The sequence below is a fragment of the Bombus flavifrons genome, chromosome 10 (genome assembly GCF_040668555.2).
Source record: "Bombus flavifrons isolate JBK064 chromosome 10, iyBomFlav1_principal, whole genome shotgun sequence".
Taxonomy (NCBI): domain Eukaryota; kingdom Metazoa; phylum Arthropoda; class Insecta; order Hymenoptera; family Apidae; genus Bombus; species Bombus flavifrons.
The window spans coordinates 6,798,384-6,817,974 of NC_138451.1; the positions used below are offsets into that span (position 1 = coordinate 6,798,384).

The following is a 19,591-nucleotide window of genomic DNA, read 5'->3' on the forward strand; positions in this document are numbered from 1 at the left end:
AATTCGTGAATCGTTATTTATCAACATTGGAAAAGCAATTCCAGAAATAAGATCACGTAAAAGAAGTATTGCAGCGACATTACATAGAAATATTGTACGACATCAGAAGGAGATATTGGTTTCCAAGTAACAAGCAATTAGAAACGCGACAGTAGAAATGGTCCGTCATGAATCAGACTATGAGTCTATCGTCAAACAAATGAGTGGCGTGGAAGATAGTTTCGTATATAGACAAACAGGAGACATAAACTTTGTACGTTAACAAGTAACGATGTTACAGGTGTAACTTGTAAAAATTTACACTCGTTCATTCAAGGAATGAAGATAATATTTCGCAATTTTACTTTCGCTTTAATTCTGTTATACTATATATTTCTAAAGTTTCCAAGTCAACATAGGCTGCTAATTTTTCCCGGTTCTGTTAAAACCATACATCTGTATCTGTAGTACCGTTCCTTTTTCGATCTTTTTTCGTGTCTCGCGTGTACGTGATTTTCAACGCAATGCACGTTTACACGGCACGCTTTCTACCCACCCTTTTTACATTCTCTAACGTTTCGGCTCTAGACGCGAGAACGTATTTGGTATTCCCGATGCGATCAAAAGTACGCTCCACGTAACTCTGCATAATCTTATGCAGTCTGCTCGATTGAAATTAAATCGACAAGAAAATAATTCAAAGCGATTTTGTGACGCTACGAAAGAGGATTCCTTCGATGTTACACACCGTGAAGAGCCGGTGAAATTGGAATGAAATTTCGTCGAACGAGTTCTCGTCCGAAATGGATGAAACGAGCGTGATGGAATTCCAGGAGGAGCCAGAGCTATCAAGAAATTCTCACACCATACAAGATTTTTCCGAGCAATACGATAGAACAAAAATGTCCTGCTATTTCTTCGATAATCCAGTTAGTACTCTTTTATATGTATAGATTTGCAAAAGGAAGCTTCAGCAGAAAAGAGGAAAGAGCAAATTTTTTAATAATCATGATCTCGAGAACATTTTAATAATACGTTCCGCCACAGGAATTCGAGGTTGCATTATCCAGAGATGCTGGGAATTAACGTGTATCTCGACTACTCGGGAACCTTACCGTCCGTGAAAGCGAAACAATCCTGGCCATTTTAGCCCAAGTCGCCGGATATCAGCCTGACTAAAGTTAACTGAACAATTTGCAAACATTCCGCGAAAGCAGTGCTACATCTTAGCGCTCGCGTCTACAGTCGACGTTCACGCGGAAGGAAATTTATCATCTCCTTCTCTTCCTCTTCTTTAACAGCCTTCTCGTGTTTGACGCACGCTTTCCACAGCTTCAAGCTCAAATTTCACAGAATTTTAACCAAAGTCTCTTTTGATAACCCAACTCCGGAATACTGTAACGAGATACTATATTCGCTAGTCAGTTTTGTTTCAATTACTTTTAATACACTATTCTTCACATAATTTTTACCATGACTTTTTAATAAAGCTTTAAACGACCTATGCTTATATTTATTGTTTCATTATAACGACAAAATATATTCACAAAGTTTGATCATTAAACCTTGAGGTACCCTGTATATTTCCCGAACATGGAGATATAAAAATTTTGTATAAGATGCAGTATCGTAAAGTTAGTAACAACGAGGAAGTAGAAAAATTCAAAAATGAAAAGGTATCAATATGAATCAGTCTTAGAGCGATTTGGATCGGTGAAAATCCTGATTGCACGATTGACCGTATACGCCTGATCGTCCCTGGAGCGTTTTCCGAAGTGGTTCGGTGCACCTGACAGTGGGGAGTGCGCATAAGAGGTACGTCAGAGCGTTTAAAGCGGAGCAATTTGGTACGGGGCCGACGCAGCACAAAACGTCCGACAATGCTATCGTCTAACAAGATTGCAAACGAAATTGGATGTTTTTCTCCGGCTGGATGGAACGGAGAGGAAAAGTATTAATTCGGGTCAGACCGGATCACACGCTTGCGTAAACATCAGGGAAAGAGGAAAAAACGGAGAGCGCGTGTGTTGCGCGTTTCGGACGCGTGGCGAGCGAAGATGACAATTTAATTGCATCCCCTGGTGAAAAACGAACGAGCAAAGCTGGCTCTCCCCAGCGCTGGAACTAATGTTCCCTTTTAAAGCCAGCGCCTCGACAACGGGTTGCTTCGAAAATTGTTTGCCCTCCATCCCCGTGTTTCGCCCGGATTTGATAATACGTAATCCACACGATTTATTCCGCGAAATTATTCCCCTGAAAATTCTGTGAAATTGCAAGTGCGTGGAAAAACTCAGCTGAAAATTATCGCCCGACGAAAGACGTTAAAACGCATACGGAAATTACGATGTTCGTGCCCCGCCTTCTTAGAATGGAAAATTTTCTAGAAAAATTGTATCGTGTAGATCAACACATGTGATTCTTAATACACCATGTACCTCTTCTAATTCGTACTAGTAATTCTTACAAATTTCTGCATCGTTATCTCGCAAGTGTACGAAATCACGATCGATTAATTCTTTCGATAGTTTGAACAGATTGTTACATTTTATATAAAACCAGGAGATACGCTAATGCTTAATGGGATGTATCTGCAGTAAATGGATATGTACTAACACATATTGGGAGAAAGGAGTATGCGTAGTTTTATTTCTTATATACATTTGACTGGGTCTTTTTGTACGGGATATTACGGTTTTGTTAATGCACGTACCGTATTGTTCCGCGGGTATACGATACGTGACTCGTGCGAAATTTAATACGTACATACATACGTTACCTCTCAGCCAACACTTTATGAGGGAGTAACCAACGACGTCACCGTTTTTGCCAAGTAATATTCGCCGTAGGGCGCGCAGATGGCCATCCAGCATGGGTTAAAATCTCGATCGAAGTTGTTTAAAACGAAAATTTTCGTACGTACGCGGTTTAATTAACGTCACGATTTCGTGTTGTTTCGAGCACCGTACGATTTCAACTGGCAATTTTAACGAGATATTTCGCTTAGCACTTTGGTTCTCCGATTTCTTGTAATTTTCTCAATAAATAAAAGTTGCACCAGTGGCGGCTTCTTGTGAAAAGACTTGTTCCCATTTCTCTCTTGACCGCGGTGGAAGAAAGCGATTAGGCTTGAAATTGCGTTGTAACCGTGGAAGACAGAAGCGTCTTTCGGCGGGGCGAATTATTTTTTAATAAGATGCAAATTCGCGAATTTCCCTATGCTAAGAGATTTACATTCCTGGAACTCGTGTCTCTGACCCCGCAATTATTAACGCCTTTCCGCTTTCGATAATGAGACTCTAAGCGAGTTTCACGCTAAACGATGTCGCTTTGAAAGAATCGTTCGTTCAATTTCATTGCTGGAACTACAGCAAGTCACGAAATTATTAGAACAAGAGTTTTCAAATATGTAAAAATATTTCACTGGAAAATAAAGGTAAAGATGGCTAATACTTCTTGCTGCTACTGCAAATACTGGAGATATCTGTATGAGCTTTGCACGATATTTCAAATATCTCGGAACAGAAATTTACCAAAGAATACCATAGAAAAAGGAAAAAGAAGATAAATGGTAATTTGGGAAAAAACAAATGTTGGCTGTAGCCCGAGTCCCATGCCTGATATTCCACAATCAAATCCAAATACGAAAAGTGGAAGGGAGGGAAATTCGTGACTCGATGTATTTCGTTTATAAATTCTTTCGACAAGGCCGCGTTATCCCTTCGTTCGAAAGATAAACCTTGTATTCCAAGGGTGCGTTCGGCAATCTCACTTTCGTCTACAGGCGTTATATGTTATTCTGGCATGTCATAACGTACCAATCCGTGTTTGAAAAGCGCGCAGAAAAAGGGGTGAAAGGATAGGGAAAATAAAAGAGCGTTGGAATAGCAACATCTTTTTATACGAAGCGGCGAAATGAGAAGCGAGAGAGAGGAAAAAAAAGGCAGAAAATCCAGGTCATACTAGGCTGCGCGCGAATTTGATTCGAGCGTTTCGCAGCCCTTGTGTTCTACCTCGAACCATCTCTTTCATCCCCATAGCGACTTTAATGTCAAACGTTTTACATCTGCTCGTGACAGACTCATCGATTCCGCTTTAGACCGCGTGTTTCTTTCCATTTGGGGATTTTCCCAGCTCCTGCTCCAATGGCAAGTATACAGCGAGTGTTTTGACGTCGAACGAACAACGTTAGTGCGTCAATAGTCGTATGATTTTCAATTAAACATTGTGCTCGTCTCGATCAATCTTCGGTGAAACTCCGCCACAATTCCTCCGAAAGACATTAACCACAGAGAAATCGATTAAGGTAATAATTCAAAGTGATGGAAAGCAGCTGGCCAACGGGGATGATTTTAATACCGTAATTTCTATGGCAGATACGCGGCACCATTCTGTTCACACTCGTAGCTATGTTCAAAATAGTACATTATCACTCGCGTTATCTCGTTAAATATTGTTTTAACTGACTGCTGCTCGCGGTCACGTGCTTCCGCTCCATTTACAACGGTCAAATATTAGCATGATCAACGGAGAAGTTCGAACAGAACTGGGAGAATTAAACTTGCACGAAAGTTTCTACTACAATTGGATCAGGTTTACGACATGTCATAAAATTCCTATTTTTTCAGAAATAAACTTCAACTCTTCTACGATCGTGGTGTGATGAATTTTATACAACGTACAATTTTGTATATTGTATTGTCAAGTAAAAAATGTATTTCTAAGTCGCGTTACTTTAACTCAAACGACTTGAACGAATTTGAGTAACTTGTCTAATCCGGACGCAGAAGCTTAATAGTATCTTTCCAATAACTAATAACAGGCAGCGCGATTGTAAGCGTCCTCCTTTCCTTCGCTTCCGACCATGGTGTTCGATAAGAAAGAAAGAAAGAAAGAAAGAAAGAAAGAAAGAAATTCATTTCTTCGCATTTCTATTTCAAGTCGAGCAGACCTAGTACCCCGAAACCAACAATGGTAGCACGGACAAAGAGAGTATCAATCGCTGCGTCAAAGGAACAGAACTGTACTAAAATGTACCTACTGTTCTGCTACTGGAGAACCGTTATGATGAATTTTTAATCCTTGAGAGTTACCCTCGACGAAAAGCCGCGAAACGTCCAATCGCAGGCACAGGAACGGAGAACGTCAGTATACGTAGTTATTCGTAAAAAGGGTGACACGTCCTTATTGAAAAGAATCCGGATTCTATGGGGGAAGGGGCGGGGGGCGGTGGATTTCGGTAACCAATAACTTGGATTTCGCTCCTTTCCACGGAAATAATCCTGGCATCGATTCCCTCTTTCTTACGGATCTTTCACCCTATTTCCAACTCTCAAGGTTTCTCTGAGAACGCTGGAATTGCTAGAATATAATAAGGGATTCATCATTGAATGCACGAGGAACGTTTAAACTCGATTAACACGGGTGAACACAAAGATAAATATACTCTCAATTGTTTGGAATATTATTACACACAATTGCGTTAAAGTCTTGGCAACTAACAAACTGTACTGTTAGGAAACATCTTGACATGGTTTTCTATTTCTAGCATTTTCAACGAATCTTTACGTTTAGACAGATATGAAAGAATTCTTCTAGTTAAGAGACAAAAAGCTGACAAACAGAATACTGATTACTGTATTTTAAACTAATCGACATTTTTTCAATAAATTATCGATAATTCTCGAATTAAACGCCTCTTCGCTACCAACGACAGATTTAAAACAACATCAAGTGCGGTTACATTCATCCACAAAAATAAAACTCACAACTTTCGTACAGTACGTACTGTAGTTTTTCTGAAGGCAAGCGTTTGTCATTTAATCACCGGCGTGCGATTCAATTAAGGACATTCTGAAAAAATGTAATTTTTTCCTGCGAACCATATTCGCGAGAGAGTATCACAGACAAGCCGGAGTCGAGGTCGGAATGCAATTATTTAGAGGGTACGAGAGATATAATCGGTTTCTCAGCTTCATGCTGACGCGGCGCTTAAAAGAGCATGATTTGCCTGAATCTAGATGAAAAGAAGCAACGAGACCGTCGACCAGAAAGAAATTTAATTGGGTCGGACAAAACGTGGCCACCGGCATTTTGGTACAGGGGCCAAGCCACCTTGCGACTGGCATTTTCGGCTCCGTTGAACTTAATTTAGGCAACCTCATAGATACGAGCGTATGCTCACGCGCTGCACTCGACGAGATTCGCAAAGCAAAGCTACCTATAATGGTCGACTTTTCTAACTCGTAGAACACGGTACTGAAATCCACGTGATTTTCTTCAAACACGATAATTGACTTTAAAGACAGCAACAACTCGACAAAATCGGTTGCAACGATCGATTCGAAAACGTAAAGGGAATCACAAAGTATGGGAATCGTTTGGAAAGAAGAAACGGATGGTATACGGCACGCGAAGCTCGATGAACACGAATGAAAGTGGTTCCTGTACAAAAGAGAAAGATCAGAAACGCGCACATACTTTCGATCGTTCGAAATACACCGATTTTCCGCTTCCGTCTCGTTACACCGATTTCTTCCCGCTGCTATCTATTTCCTCGTTCCCGTTCCATAGATCCGATAACATGATCGACTATCGCTTATCAATGATTCATAATTGAAATCGTTGGCAAAGGTTGAACATAGAACTCTCTGGTGGAAACGGGCTGGACAAACGCGAATGGCGTCATTCCGGTTAAAATGGTCAAGATTCGTGGTCGTCCGACGAACGGTATCGTTTCACCGCAGTGAACTCCGATTTCTCCGGACCGACTGAATATTTATCTTTCCGGGGATTTGTAACTCGATAGACCAGCTCGATTGCCTTAATTTACCGCGCGTTTCGTGAATTTTTTAATGGAACGAACACGTCGACGGGTGGACGAGTTGCGGCGATTTCAATCCGTTTCGCTCGCAAGATTTCTCACAGCTGACCAACGGACGCATCTCGTAACGAACGTTGTTATTCATGATCTCATGAATTTTCGCTCTCGACGAGCGTGCTCCGGGTTGCTCGTTACCTCGCGAGAAAGGCCGCTGCGAAGAGTGCGTGAGAAAGCTTCTGTTCCTTTCTCTCATTCCCAGGAGGAAGGCGAATAAAAAGCGAGATGAATTTTTCATTAAGAAAGCCGTGAGTGTAAACGCATAGCTCGGAAAGAAAACGAAGAAAGAAGAAAAAAATATTTCGTAGCCCTGAACCGTAAAATTTGCCGTGGAAAGGAGGTAGCGTTAGGGGTGGCGGTGGCCCACTAACGTTTGACGTCACCACAAGAGACTTTGCCTCTGCTCCCTTTCCAACCCGTTTCTCTCTTGGCAAGAATGGAAGCAGCGTGACCAGGTGACCGATAATCCGGAACAGAGTCGAGAACAAGCGGAGAAATGCGCGCGGTTTCAAGGATGCGGAAGAATCGACCTCATCATTTCGCTAACTAATCATCCGGCGAATTTTCTCTCCCGGTGAAAGATTATTTTTGCAATACAAAACGGTCGTAAATCAAACGAAACGCGAGATGAAGTGGCAAAAAAGCTTGAGACTGATCGCGTATCGACGGTTATGAATTCCTGTCGGGGAATTTTCGCTAAAACAGCTCGTTATTCCGCGTGTTTACGCGATAACGGTGCTTGCTTCGTACCTTTCGTCGCTTTTCTATCTTTTTAGACCCGACCGTGGTAAAAAGAAAGAGAAAAAGCGTGCCGAGCCGCCGCTCCGTCGTGTCAGACTTTTGAGGCCGCCCTTATGTAAAGCCGTTATAGAAGCAAGGGAAAACGGCCAACGCTGGCAAAAAAGGGAAGATTAAACGGTTACCGTTGAAAGATTAAAGTTTACAAGCGCTAATCGCTTCGCGGATACTTCAGACGTGGGATACGTGCTCGTCTTAACTCTAAAATTAAGTCAGTAGCTGGCTAGAGGAGAGCAGTTTCGACGTATCGAATTTAATTTTAGAAAGATGAAATACTTGTTAACGTCACACGTGTACGATCAAGTGACAAACGATAGAAAAGGAATTACGACCGTGCGATAAACCCAATTCACATCGCTGCCTAACTATCGCGTATGTATATCCCCAAGTGGATTCATTATTTCTACACTGGAAACAGCAAATGGAATCACACTAAACTGGAACGAAGAGAGACGAAACGCGATACTAGATGTTACCAGAGGGTGCAGTAGAATACACCGATGCGATAAGAGATCTAAGCAGTTTCATCGTACTTCCATCCGTAATCTCTCTGATAAAGATCTAAAATAACTTTGGCTTCATCCTATTTTGAGAATGACTCGTGTATCATCCTGTTAGCAGAGAACCCGACCTGTTGCGGATAATATTAAGTTTTTACTAAAATTCTATCCTTTGTAACCCGTCAACCAGATCAAAAGTATCGATAATCGTAAAGATCTTGGTACGATCAGGAGCATTCGTTCTTTCAGGCTCCACAGATATTGTCATCTTTCAATGGACTAAGAATTCTTAAGAAACTATGAGACTAACGATCCAATCTATACTATAACAATTGATAAATGAATATGATCTTTATTTTCGCAATTGAAATGGAAATGGAACGTCAGACGGTTTCAGTGACAAAGAAGTTGTTCTTCGTACGAAATCAAACGACTTCTGTTCAAGAGCAGTGTCCCATTTTATTCCAACCAGTTCAGGATAGACCATAGCGTAAATTAAATCGAATTAGATTCTCTCTAACGTGCGTGTAATAGACACGTTCGTACGTATTTCACGTTCTAGGCCGTGTGCGCGTCACTTCTAAGCGAAACGTCGTCGCTCGTATTGTAGAACAGCGTATCCCAGTTCTGGTATGCGTATCGTTCATAGGAGCGCGTAACCGTAAAAGTTATTATATGGAAACGACGTAATCTGCCCTTCTGTTACCTCGTAAACAGGATCGAAACTTTCATAGAACATGGAAACTGTGTTTATTCACGAATCAGTGTTTTACTATGTTTAGAGAGGATCGCGAAGAAATTCGTAAAAATCAACCGTACTCGCGCGTAATCCCATATTTTGTTAAATTGAACGAGAAACTTTTTCACTGACGAAAGTTAGCCCGGTAAATTTATTCTCTTTGAGCCGAGAACGGAATTAATTCCGCTCTCTTTGCCCGTCGCATCATTCGTAACGAGCGTAATCGCAGTACACTACAAATGCTTTCTCTGATTGAAAGTTGCATCGTTTCGATTCGCTCTACTTATGAGGAGACAATATACATAGGCTCGCGAGAATATTCAAACGTTTATAAGTACTTTTCGTGAATATGTTATGCGTGTTATATGAAACATTTTGATTTTCATAAGCAAGAGATTATGAGATTAGTTTACTATCATTATGCTATTGAAGTTTAAAACAAATAATGTAAATGTATAAAAAAATTACACAATATTTAAAACGTAGCTATGTATCTCACAGAGATCGCAAAAGTATTTAAAGCAATCTTTTTACTGAATGTTAAAACAGCTTGCCGATGAAAAATAGGAAATGTGATTATGTTTCTCATGAAGTTCACAAAATTGGAGCTCATGAAATTTTAAATACCAATTTTCTTCGCCGCCTACTATTTTCCGTTTACATAATAGAATTTCATAGACAAATGAGTTTTAGTTCAGTTAATCGGATATTAACTAAAGCTTCGCTCCAATCAATGAAATCCACATAAATTGACTACTACTGCTCTCGATATTCCTTTACTATAAACGTTCATAAAACCGACGACATTCTCCAATATTTTATTTTTATCATACAATAATGCTTAATAGTATAATATATAATTTGCTTGATAAAAATGGGAATTATTGGAGAAACTTCATAAATTGTCTACCAATTTTACTTTCACTCCTTTAAACGATGAAGCATTTGTCTATTGTAAAAATTATTGACTAAACTTCACAAACTGACCCATTTTATTTATTAATTTAAACAATAAAGCGTAGCTCGAGATGAATTCCCCAAATTGGCCCCAGATTGGCCCTAGATTGGCCCTAGATTGTAAAATCACAAAAGAATGTTCCGTGACAAAGTGGCTATTCAATATTCATTCGTTTCTGTTGCAGCTTTCAGAGGACATCGGCTACGTCCTTTATTCCGCGCTCGGCAGCTTCTACATCCCGTCGTGCATCATGGTGTTCGTGTATATACGCATTTATTTCGCGGCGAAGGCTCGCGCGCGCCGCGGCATCCGCAAGCAGCCGCGTCCTCGTCCAGTGATGCAGCCTGAGTCCCCGGATGTTAGACAGACCAGTTTCACACAAAGCACGCCGGCCACTGAATCGAAAAAACAGCCTGGTTCCGCGATGGAGAACGTCGCGACTATCGAGAATCAGCCCGTACAAATACCCATCGTCACGTGCGACTTTGCTAGCGACGTTAGTACCTCTGAAGCGGATCCCGGAGGAGGGAACAGTATTCCCATGGAGGAAAAGGATACGCTGAAGGTTAACGCCTTAATCTACTTCAAATGGTGTCTTTTTTTCTTTTGTATATTTTACCCTTGTCATATTTTGGGTCATACTTTTTATCCATAAATAAAATATGTTGTCAAGAATAAGTGTCCGGATGTTTTTGAACGATAACATACAGAAAAGTATGCACAGCTTACTGTTCGTGAATTCGACGTATTAAATTTCCAAAAGTACCTTCATGAAATATGAGGCAAGGATAGCATTGCTTATATGGAACTGTATGGAAAGGTACTTGCGATGAAAATATTCTTTCTCCTAAAATATGCCCCCTGTTGAAGGATTGATAGACAACAGACCATTTCGTACGTTTAACAATGTTATTCTTCTCCACGATTCGTCCCAAGTCAGACCATCTATCACGCTAGAAATACGAGCACGTGTTTCATATTCTACAAGTGCTTGAACGCACATGCTCGAATTCGGAGCAAACATTATCCTCTGTTACGTTGGAATACGAAGAAATCTATGTTATCAGCTTGTTCAAACGTATTCAAATTCGACCCCCCCTCCGCCGGAACTCGTCTCTTATTTTTCGTGAATTTTCCTCATCCACTCGGAGGCAGAACGTCAAACATCTTTTCTGAACGTCTTTTTCTAAATGTGTAGCAGATTCTCCGATCTCGAACGACACGAGACGCGCAAGACACCTGTCTCCACGCTCGTATCCCGGATGCACTTACCCAATAACTTCAGTTTCGTGGTCTGGGATCTGAATACATCCCGTTTGGCGATACAGCGACGCGTTTCTCCAGATCTCGTACACTGCTACAACGCACGAAAGAGAAACTAGTAAATCGCCGAATGTAGAAATTCGTTGTTGGATTTTCTCGTACGATTCTTCCACGGTGCAAACAGAATCGAATAAAAATCCCGCGAATCGAAGAGCACAGTTCTTTATCGTTCTAGTACCGAGATCGAATCTATCCTATACATGTCCGTTTCCCAGAATCTTTACTTTCTTGTGTTGTTTATAAATACGAAACAACTGGTATCGTCGGAAGCTTCTTGTACCAGTAAGGTGCATATTGTAAAACTATGCATTGGGATAGCTTAGATTGGTAATGGTTATTTAGGTGGTTTAGAAACCACGTTGATCAACTGCATGAATTAAAAAGTATAGAGAAGAGACGATGTTACAAACACTTGTTTGTATTTACCTCAGAGTTTTCATAACATCATTTATCGTTTAATTATCGTTGAAACGATCCTTTTCAAGTAACGATGATTAAAACGCTGTGTAAATCTGTTGGACAGGTGACGATCCCAGTCCCAGTGCAGAAGAGCAACCTGAAGGCAACGCTGTCAGTAAACGGCGACGGCCAATCGAGCGTGCCATCGCGATGCAGGGCGCCTAGCGTCGGCATCGATGTCGACATGGTGTCGGAGTTCGACCCGTCGTCGTCGGACAGCGGCGTTGTATCCAGGTGTGCCGTGGTGAAGCCTTTAAAGCTTCGTCTCTGCCAGCCCATCTTCGGTCGTAGGAATCTGGGCAAGCTCAGAAGAGAGCACGGGGACGGAGGACGCACGTCTGGCAAAGACGATTCGGGCGTAGAGTCAAAATCGTCGAAACCGCGGGACCCGGAGAGAGAGAAGAGGAGACTGGCGAGAAAGAAGGAGAAACGAGCCACTCTGATACTCGGTTTCATCATGGGCAGCTTTATCGCCTGCTGGCTGCCATTCTTCGTCCTTTACATCGCGAAACCTTTGTTCCCTCGCGTCGAAATACCCACGCAGGCGTTCGTGATCGCGTTCTGGCTCGGCTACATGAACTCTGCCCTGAACCCCTTCATCTACACCGTCTTCAACAAGGATTTCCGCCGCGCGTTTCGCAGGATACTGTTCAAATAATCCCGTCGTCCCTGGACGAACGTTCTCGAACGGGATCCAGGTAACACGAATGAAAATCGATCGGCGAATACATCGCCTTTGCGAAGTGGAACGTCGATGGAAGGATCGGGCAAGAACGCTTGAACAGATATCTTTACTGCGATAAGTTAGGAGAACGACACGACGAAGGTGTTTATGCGCAAGAGTCTTGGGAAATTCGGACGCGACTGTAAAAACTCTCGCGAGACGCTTCCTTTGGAATGTAAACTCGGTGAAATTCTAAACTCGGTTCGTGTCTAATGTGGCCTCGGAGACGGGCGCACCGAGAATTTCCTCGTCCATGCAGTTCGAGGACAACAATTTTCCGGGAAGAAATCATGAGAAAGTTGACAAATTCGATAGCCCGTTTTGCCAGTGACGGCCATGAATCCTCTACACTCTACGAGATGTCGTGGACTATCGGTGTGTTTCAGCAACAGCTGCTGCCTCTCCCTCGATCGGATACAACTTCCGACTGGTTGTCGATTCAACATGACACCAAAGAAGACAGATGGAACTTCGCGACAGCTAGCGATACGGATTCGAGAACTACGGCTGCATCGTGATTTTAAACTAATTATATCGAAGGGAGGAACGCGTGAAAAGTGTCAGAGACGTTTTCTTTTTTGCTCGACAAAGACGAATTATTGGTCGCGATGATCGCGACACGATTCGTGGGTTCTCTGTATCCCGCCTCCGAGGAATCGGATCTTTTCGTCGAAGCCACCTCGTCATCGTTCTTCGTCAGAATGGAAGAAAATTGGGTGGGGACGGGGGTGTACCTGCGACATTCTTCCTTCTCCAAGTTCCTTGGACAGACGGCACACGGTCCGATTGTAAATTAAAAATCGCGACAATCCACTTACTATCGATGTACGTGAATGTAGATATGTATAGCATACGTGTATGTGTGTATATAATATGGCCGTCGCGAGCGGCTCGTCCGGAAAGTTTCTGTTCTTTGATATTCACGTAGGTGACTAAGAAAGGAACACCTTGCATGTTCGCTTGATTTCGCTTCGAAATTACCTGCTATTCGATTCGTGAGCAGTGTAAGAGATGGAAAATTTTCCGAAGCACGAGCTACCGAATACAAAGTTTCTTCAAGGAAGGGAAAATAGCAGTGTGTCGAAGATTGAAAGAGAAAAATAGAGGGAAAACGAAGGGAAGGGAAACTGAGAGTTCTGATTCTTCGCTACCATGTTTCACGCGACGTGGAACGAAAACTTTCGGAACGGGCTGTGGCATACGTTGCGCGTGTAATAATACGTAACTGTTCTACGATATTATATACGCACATCGGCACACGATCGCAGGAAGGACGAGGATCTCGAAGCGAGCACAAGTTCACGAGAGACGTGATCGGAATGATCGTCATCGGACAAATAAAATAAAAAAAAAAGCTAAAACGAAAGGAGTGTGTTTCCTATTAAATAGGTACACATCGTTTTATCAATAGGATCGATACACGGCTACGGTTTAATCGTGTAATCGTTTAATCACGACAGTTTTTTCGAATTCTATCGATTTAAATAAACGGTAAGGATGCTGAAAACGTAACGATACGTATTATTATAAAAAAAACGTAGAAGTTTCTCGAGTTTAAAAATCAAATGAAAGAAGAATAGAGATGCAAGGGAAGAGAGAAGAGATACGGGGAAACGATCGCTTTGCATGACGTACGGTCAATGGGAATAGAATTTGCACGACAGCAAGGATAAAAAGTAGGATGTAATGCTTGCAATGTCAGATTTCTGTTTGTTCGGCTTGAAATATTAAATTTGATTACGCTACACCCTGGTGAAACCGCGATTAAAGATGAATGCACAGCTTTATTTGTTTATTGGTGACGCGCGAAGCCAACATAGAACCCTATGCGGTTTCAATTATTATGCGGCTTTACGCAATGTTTGCGCACCGGGGTGCCAATTCACGATCAGCTGCTTTATAATTTAACGCTTGCCGACCTCACCGAGGCACCGAATCCGCTCTCAAAACCGATCAAACCGGTTCGAAACTTACCACCCCCTTTTATCCGAGCGCACGCCAGTTTTACTTAATCGATAGCTGCGCGCCACCGGTGTACGCGATATTTTTCTAACTCTTTTTTTCCATCGATTAGATTTGCTACGTAATTTCGAATATCGAAAGAGAAAGCTGTATTCGTATTCATAAATACGATTTACAAGTATCGGGACATTGACCAAAAATAAGATAAATCTCAGAAATGATTGGGAAATTACCTAAATCTCTGATTATATCAACAATTGTTACCCAGTTCCAAGAAACGTCCTAATATTTATGAACTTATTTAAAGATATTTTTCAAAATTGAAATCGCAGGAAACGATAAGATGTTCAAGTTATGTGAAATATTTTACGCGAATCTGTATTGAGAAATGTTGGCACGCCTATCTGTCTAGCAACGATTCGAAACAAATCAAAGAGCGGCAAAAACGTTGCTCGTAAATCGAAAGTGGCCCATCCATCGGAACAAATTTCGAAAAACAATTTCCACCGATAGCATTCAATCTGGTCTCTCTATTTCGCAGATTAAAGATCATCCCCGCAGTCTGACCGCGAGAAACTCGAATAAAAAATTACTTTCGAGCTTCTGTACCGAGACCGAGGATCGAAATCCGGCTATTTTTGGTCGGGGATTAAGAGTTAAGAGCCAGCATACGTTTCACATAACCGACACACCTGCATCGAACTCTCTTTGCTTCCAATCGGTCTTTTACATCTTTCAGAATAACATTTCCGTTCAACAGCGGAAAACGTGTTTTAGAAAACGATTCCTATTCAAATCGACCAGTTCATTCGTCGATCGACGTAATATCGAAAATATTGGGAGTGAAAATACCAGATGTAAAAATTACCAAAATTATGAATTCGTATTTTTTCATAGATTGCGACGATGCGCTTTTTAATGACATTTCGTGCAATATACGAATGAAAGCTTTCATTACATTTTGTTTCATTTCGATTCAGCTGATGCAAGTTTTACACTTCAGCTCTTTCTATTTTCAGTGTGTATATTTTTTATCAAATATCTTTAAAGTTCCAATTTTTAAAAGTTTTGTAGTTCAATGTATAAACCGAACAGTTCAAAATCAAAGATATCTTTCATATACCTTTCCTTTCTTTCATCTCGACATAGGTTCAATATTATACCCTAGTTATCGATAGCTGCAGCGTTCAAACTAAAAATTTCCAGCAAAATCACGCGCCGATGTTCCAAATAAAAGATAATTTCAAGAATGAAATGTTTTCCACGTAACATTTACCCCTAGCGCGCGTTTCAAACTAATTTACGAATTAGCCGCAACCCCTTTATAGCCAGGCTGTACATATGTCACGTGTGCACGCATCTACGTGACACGCAACGCGCTACAACGATAAATCAATAAAGCGTATATACGTGTGGTCTGTAGTATGCAATACACGCGTGTGTCTAGCTTTCTCGCATTAATTCTGTCTCTCTCCGACCAAGCTCCACGCATTAAGGGTGAACTGGGGCAAAGTGTCGGGGGAATAGATGAACAAGACAGTCTCTCGAGTGTACAGAACCAATAAGAGGCGCGCTGATAAGATTGCAACGTTCATGCGACGGATTATTAGCATAGCCGAGATCGATGGACCGTGTACACACGGATATACGTACCACATAATATACCGTATATGCGTTTTTCCAGCCGGATTTTTGCTTATGAAAGGGTTAGGAAATCGACGGTTTTGATGGATCGATCGTACATTAAACAACGTAGGTTGATACACCCTTGATGATTATTTGAATCGGCCGCAACGAGGTGCAAACGCAACGTTTGCACAGCCAACTATCGAGCGGTTTGCGTGGAAAGCTGCGAATAAAAGCGAACAAGATTTTTGACATGGTCGTTACAAATTGATTTCGACCGGCTGGAGGAACCTGATGCGCATTTGTTATCCGGCTATCTTAGTCGCGTTCCGCGTCGATATTAGTATGTAAAATTAAACGAAATACCAGACCATAGAAAAACGAATACGTGTTCGTTACGATATTTGTCTCCTTGACTCGGTTTCACCCTTCGATAACCCGAGATCCATCGGTCGCGGGGAACAATTTCGCGTCGATCGCAACCTCGTGCAATCCCATCTCGAAATATTACAACGCGTACCTTGTAACATGAAATCCTGTATTAGACGGTCGGCTGGATCCTTGAGAATTTATCGTGCACGAAATAAAAGGACTGGAGATGCTGTCGTAAGATACTATGTTCTCGAACGCGTAAACGGAAGCCAGAAATGGATACACATAACCGAGTGGAATTTACGTTCTAACCGAGAAGCCGGATGCTTGGTAATATTTCAGACGATCAAACATCGATACAGAGCTCCCTGCTACTTTTTCCTTCTTTCGCTCTTTCGTCTCGTTATCGCTGATATCCAATACGTTCGTCTCTTTTCACGATCTATTGATCTCGGTCCACGTTTTTGATCTCCATCTAGAAAATTGTCGAGGTTGGAGAGACACAGAGCAATCTTGAGAACTTGTGCCTTTTCCTCTCCTGTCTTTTTCCTTTTTTCTTTTTTTTTTTTTTTTTTTTTCGTTGCTCTTCAGAAACCTTGCTCTATTCGATACCGTGAAAATTCCTCATCGAACGCTCGCCGTGTTTCCCCGAAAAGCGAGATCGACCGAAGATCATCGATCTCTCTGCCAAAGTGGCACGGAATCGAGACACACGCAGCAATAGGAAAGAATAAATGAATCGTCGAAAGTTTCTCCTCGTTGTTAGTTTCAGAGTTAATTAGATCGATATAAGATGTAAGCAAAGTTCGGACAGCGAGATTCGACATTTTCCTGTAAACGAGTTACTTGTAAGATAGTAAGATTAAGTCGATTCGGATGAGACTAAATAATAAAATATAAGAGGCGTGTGCTTGACGTTGGCAAACGCTAAGACGAAAATTGCAAAAGAGGGAAATACCGTGAATCCGTAAAATGCAACGTACTAAGTAATTACGATAACGTACTGTCGTTTACCATTAATATCGTTAATGAAACTACGTGTACGCGGCGATCTTGCCTTAGGCGGTCGACCAAATTTTTTGCAAACCAAATTTTTCCATGAATCTCTCTGTGTGTCAGTAATTAATTACCTTACCATACGTACACACGATGTTAACTTAAGCTGTAAGCATAAGAGAAATTTACCAACGTTAGAAGCAAAAGACCTAAATCGTGCGGAGATTTTGAACGAATGATATACGAAAACGACGAAGAACGATCTCGAAGGACTGGTGTAAAGAGAGAAGCAAGCTAAACGATGTTTAAAATAAAAAAAAGAAACCGATCATTCTAATTCTAATATTACGCTCGTACCGTCTCTGAACCTAAGCGACACGCAACACGTTGTCACGAGATTAAAATAATAAATTAACGAAGACACGATACTTTGTATTTATACACGTTGTATACAGATATGTATATTGTTACTAATATTATTCTTATTATTATCAACAGATTACCATTATTCTTATTATCGCCATTATCATTCTCGATTCTTATTACCATCGATCATTCTTACATATTAAATAATCCAGCGTCGCCGTAGGGATCGAACGATCTATTTTAATTATTATTTCTACTCGTCGAGCGGCACTACTCCTTTGTCTGCTCGAGATTTTGAAGTAGAGCGAGATCGTTCGTTATATCCACCTCGCTGATAACGCTGCTAACAATCTATTTACCCGATTCCAATCAAACTTTTCCAAAAATATCTCCGGCATCCAAGCGGCGACGAACGGACCACCGAGAGCGACGAGATGCATCCAGTAGATTTACAGACACTTTTATCGTTAGATTCATCTTACGAGAACGCAAACTTCCGAGATTCATCCTTGTCCGTGGAAAACCAGACGAACTGGTATATTTCACTTCGAATCACCGACTAAAAACTTGGATTAATTATCTCGATAACCTAGTCTCATTACTCATCCCGTTGTTTTTTCCTCTCTCCAACTTTTGTAAACTCATAAAATTACAGCCGGATAATACTCCATTAATAGTACGTTGATTCGAAAATTTCTGCAAACTAAACGCAGTCAATTGACATTCCACCGCGTTAAATGTACGATAACTGCACGCCTTTCAAACACGTACACACACCGTCGAGCTCGTAATTAATTCGAGCATTTTCCATTTCCGTGCCTCTTTTTAAGACCCACCTACTCTATTTACGATTTCAATTATCATTGTGATACCGGACCGCTTAAAAACAATTTCCCATTTAATACCAATGCCTCCGAAGCATAATGCATTGTTTCGTTCTTTAAAATGTCGTAGGCATCGCGAATTAATTTATTTGCTGATTTATTCACCTACCGCGCCACTATCGTATGCTCTACCGATATTCTAACAATTATAAAAAAAAATTTTTCATTCGTGATTAATCACACGACGTAATAACCCGAACGATCTCGCGCTGGGCGCCGCGAAACGATCTCTATCGATAATATTGGAGCAATGAAATCACTGTGATATCACTAAAACGCTTTCAAGGTGTGTGTTGGAATCGACAATTATCGCCACGCTTGCCAGGCTCAGCGTGGCTAAGTTTCCAATAAATTAAAAGTGGCAGAAATGGAATTAGATATTTGGGGGGGAGGGGGTGAGAGAGAGAGAGAGAGAGAGAGAAAGAGAGAGAAAGAGAGAGAAAGAGAGAGAAAGAGAGAAAGAGAGAGAGAGAGACAAAGAAAAAAAAGATGATTTATGGTATCGATTATCGTAAATTATTGTAAATCATATTGTATTGTATATACGTATACATACTTATACATAATATATAAATATACACATAGAGTACATTACGGATGACTACTAATATCATTAAAGATTACTATGATCGTATTACCGTCATTGTTAGCCGACACTATTATCGATGCAACAAGTTCTTCTGTCTAATAGCGTTGATCGTCTGTCGCGGAGAGAGCGAGAGAGAGAGAGTGCAGCCTACGTAAGATCAAAACCGAACACGAAACTATAATACAACGGCCGAATGATATCGGGTCGTTTGCGAACGATTGTTTTATTGTACATGGGAAACCATATATCCGGAAGGGATCTCGTTTCCGGTTCGTTCCGATTTTTCTTCGATCTAGTAACGTTTCTATATATAAGCGAACACACGGTTTTCTTCGACTTTATCATCGATCGTCGTAGAGGAAAAGAAACGTAAAGAGAAGAAAAAGAATCTGAAAAAGCGTTGTAGTAGTCTATTTGAAAGGGCAATTGCAAATTCTAT

The 19,591-nt window shown here is 41.2% G+C and overlaps 1 protein-coding gene across 1 annotated transcript in view; it reads left to right on the forward strand.

The window, feature by feature from the left end:
• Octalpha2R (alpha2-adrenergic-like octopamine receptor) overlaps window positions 1–17,810 on the forward strand; it is a 120,229-nt gene extending 102,419 nt beyond the window's left edge. Inside the window, exons 2-3 of the mRNA XM_069121903.1 lie at window positions 10,036–10,416; window positions 11,698–17,810. Coding sequence (XP_068978004.1) covers window positions 10,036–10,416; window positions 11,698–12,291 — 975 coding nt within the window. The 3' untranslated portion in view covers window positions 12,292–17,810. The remainder of the gene's footprint in view (window positions 1–10,035; window positions 10,417–11,697) is intronic.
• Window positions 17,811–19,591: the final 1,781 nt, after the last annotated feature.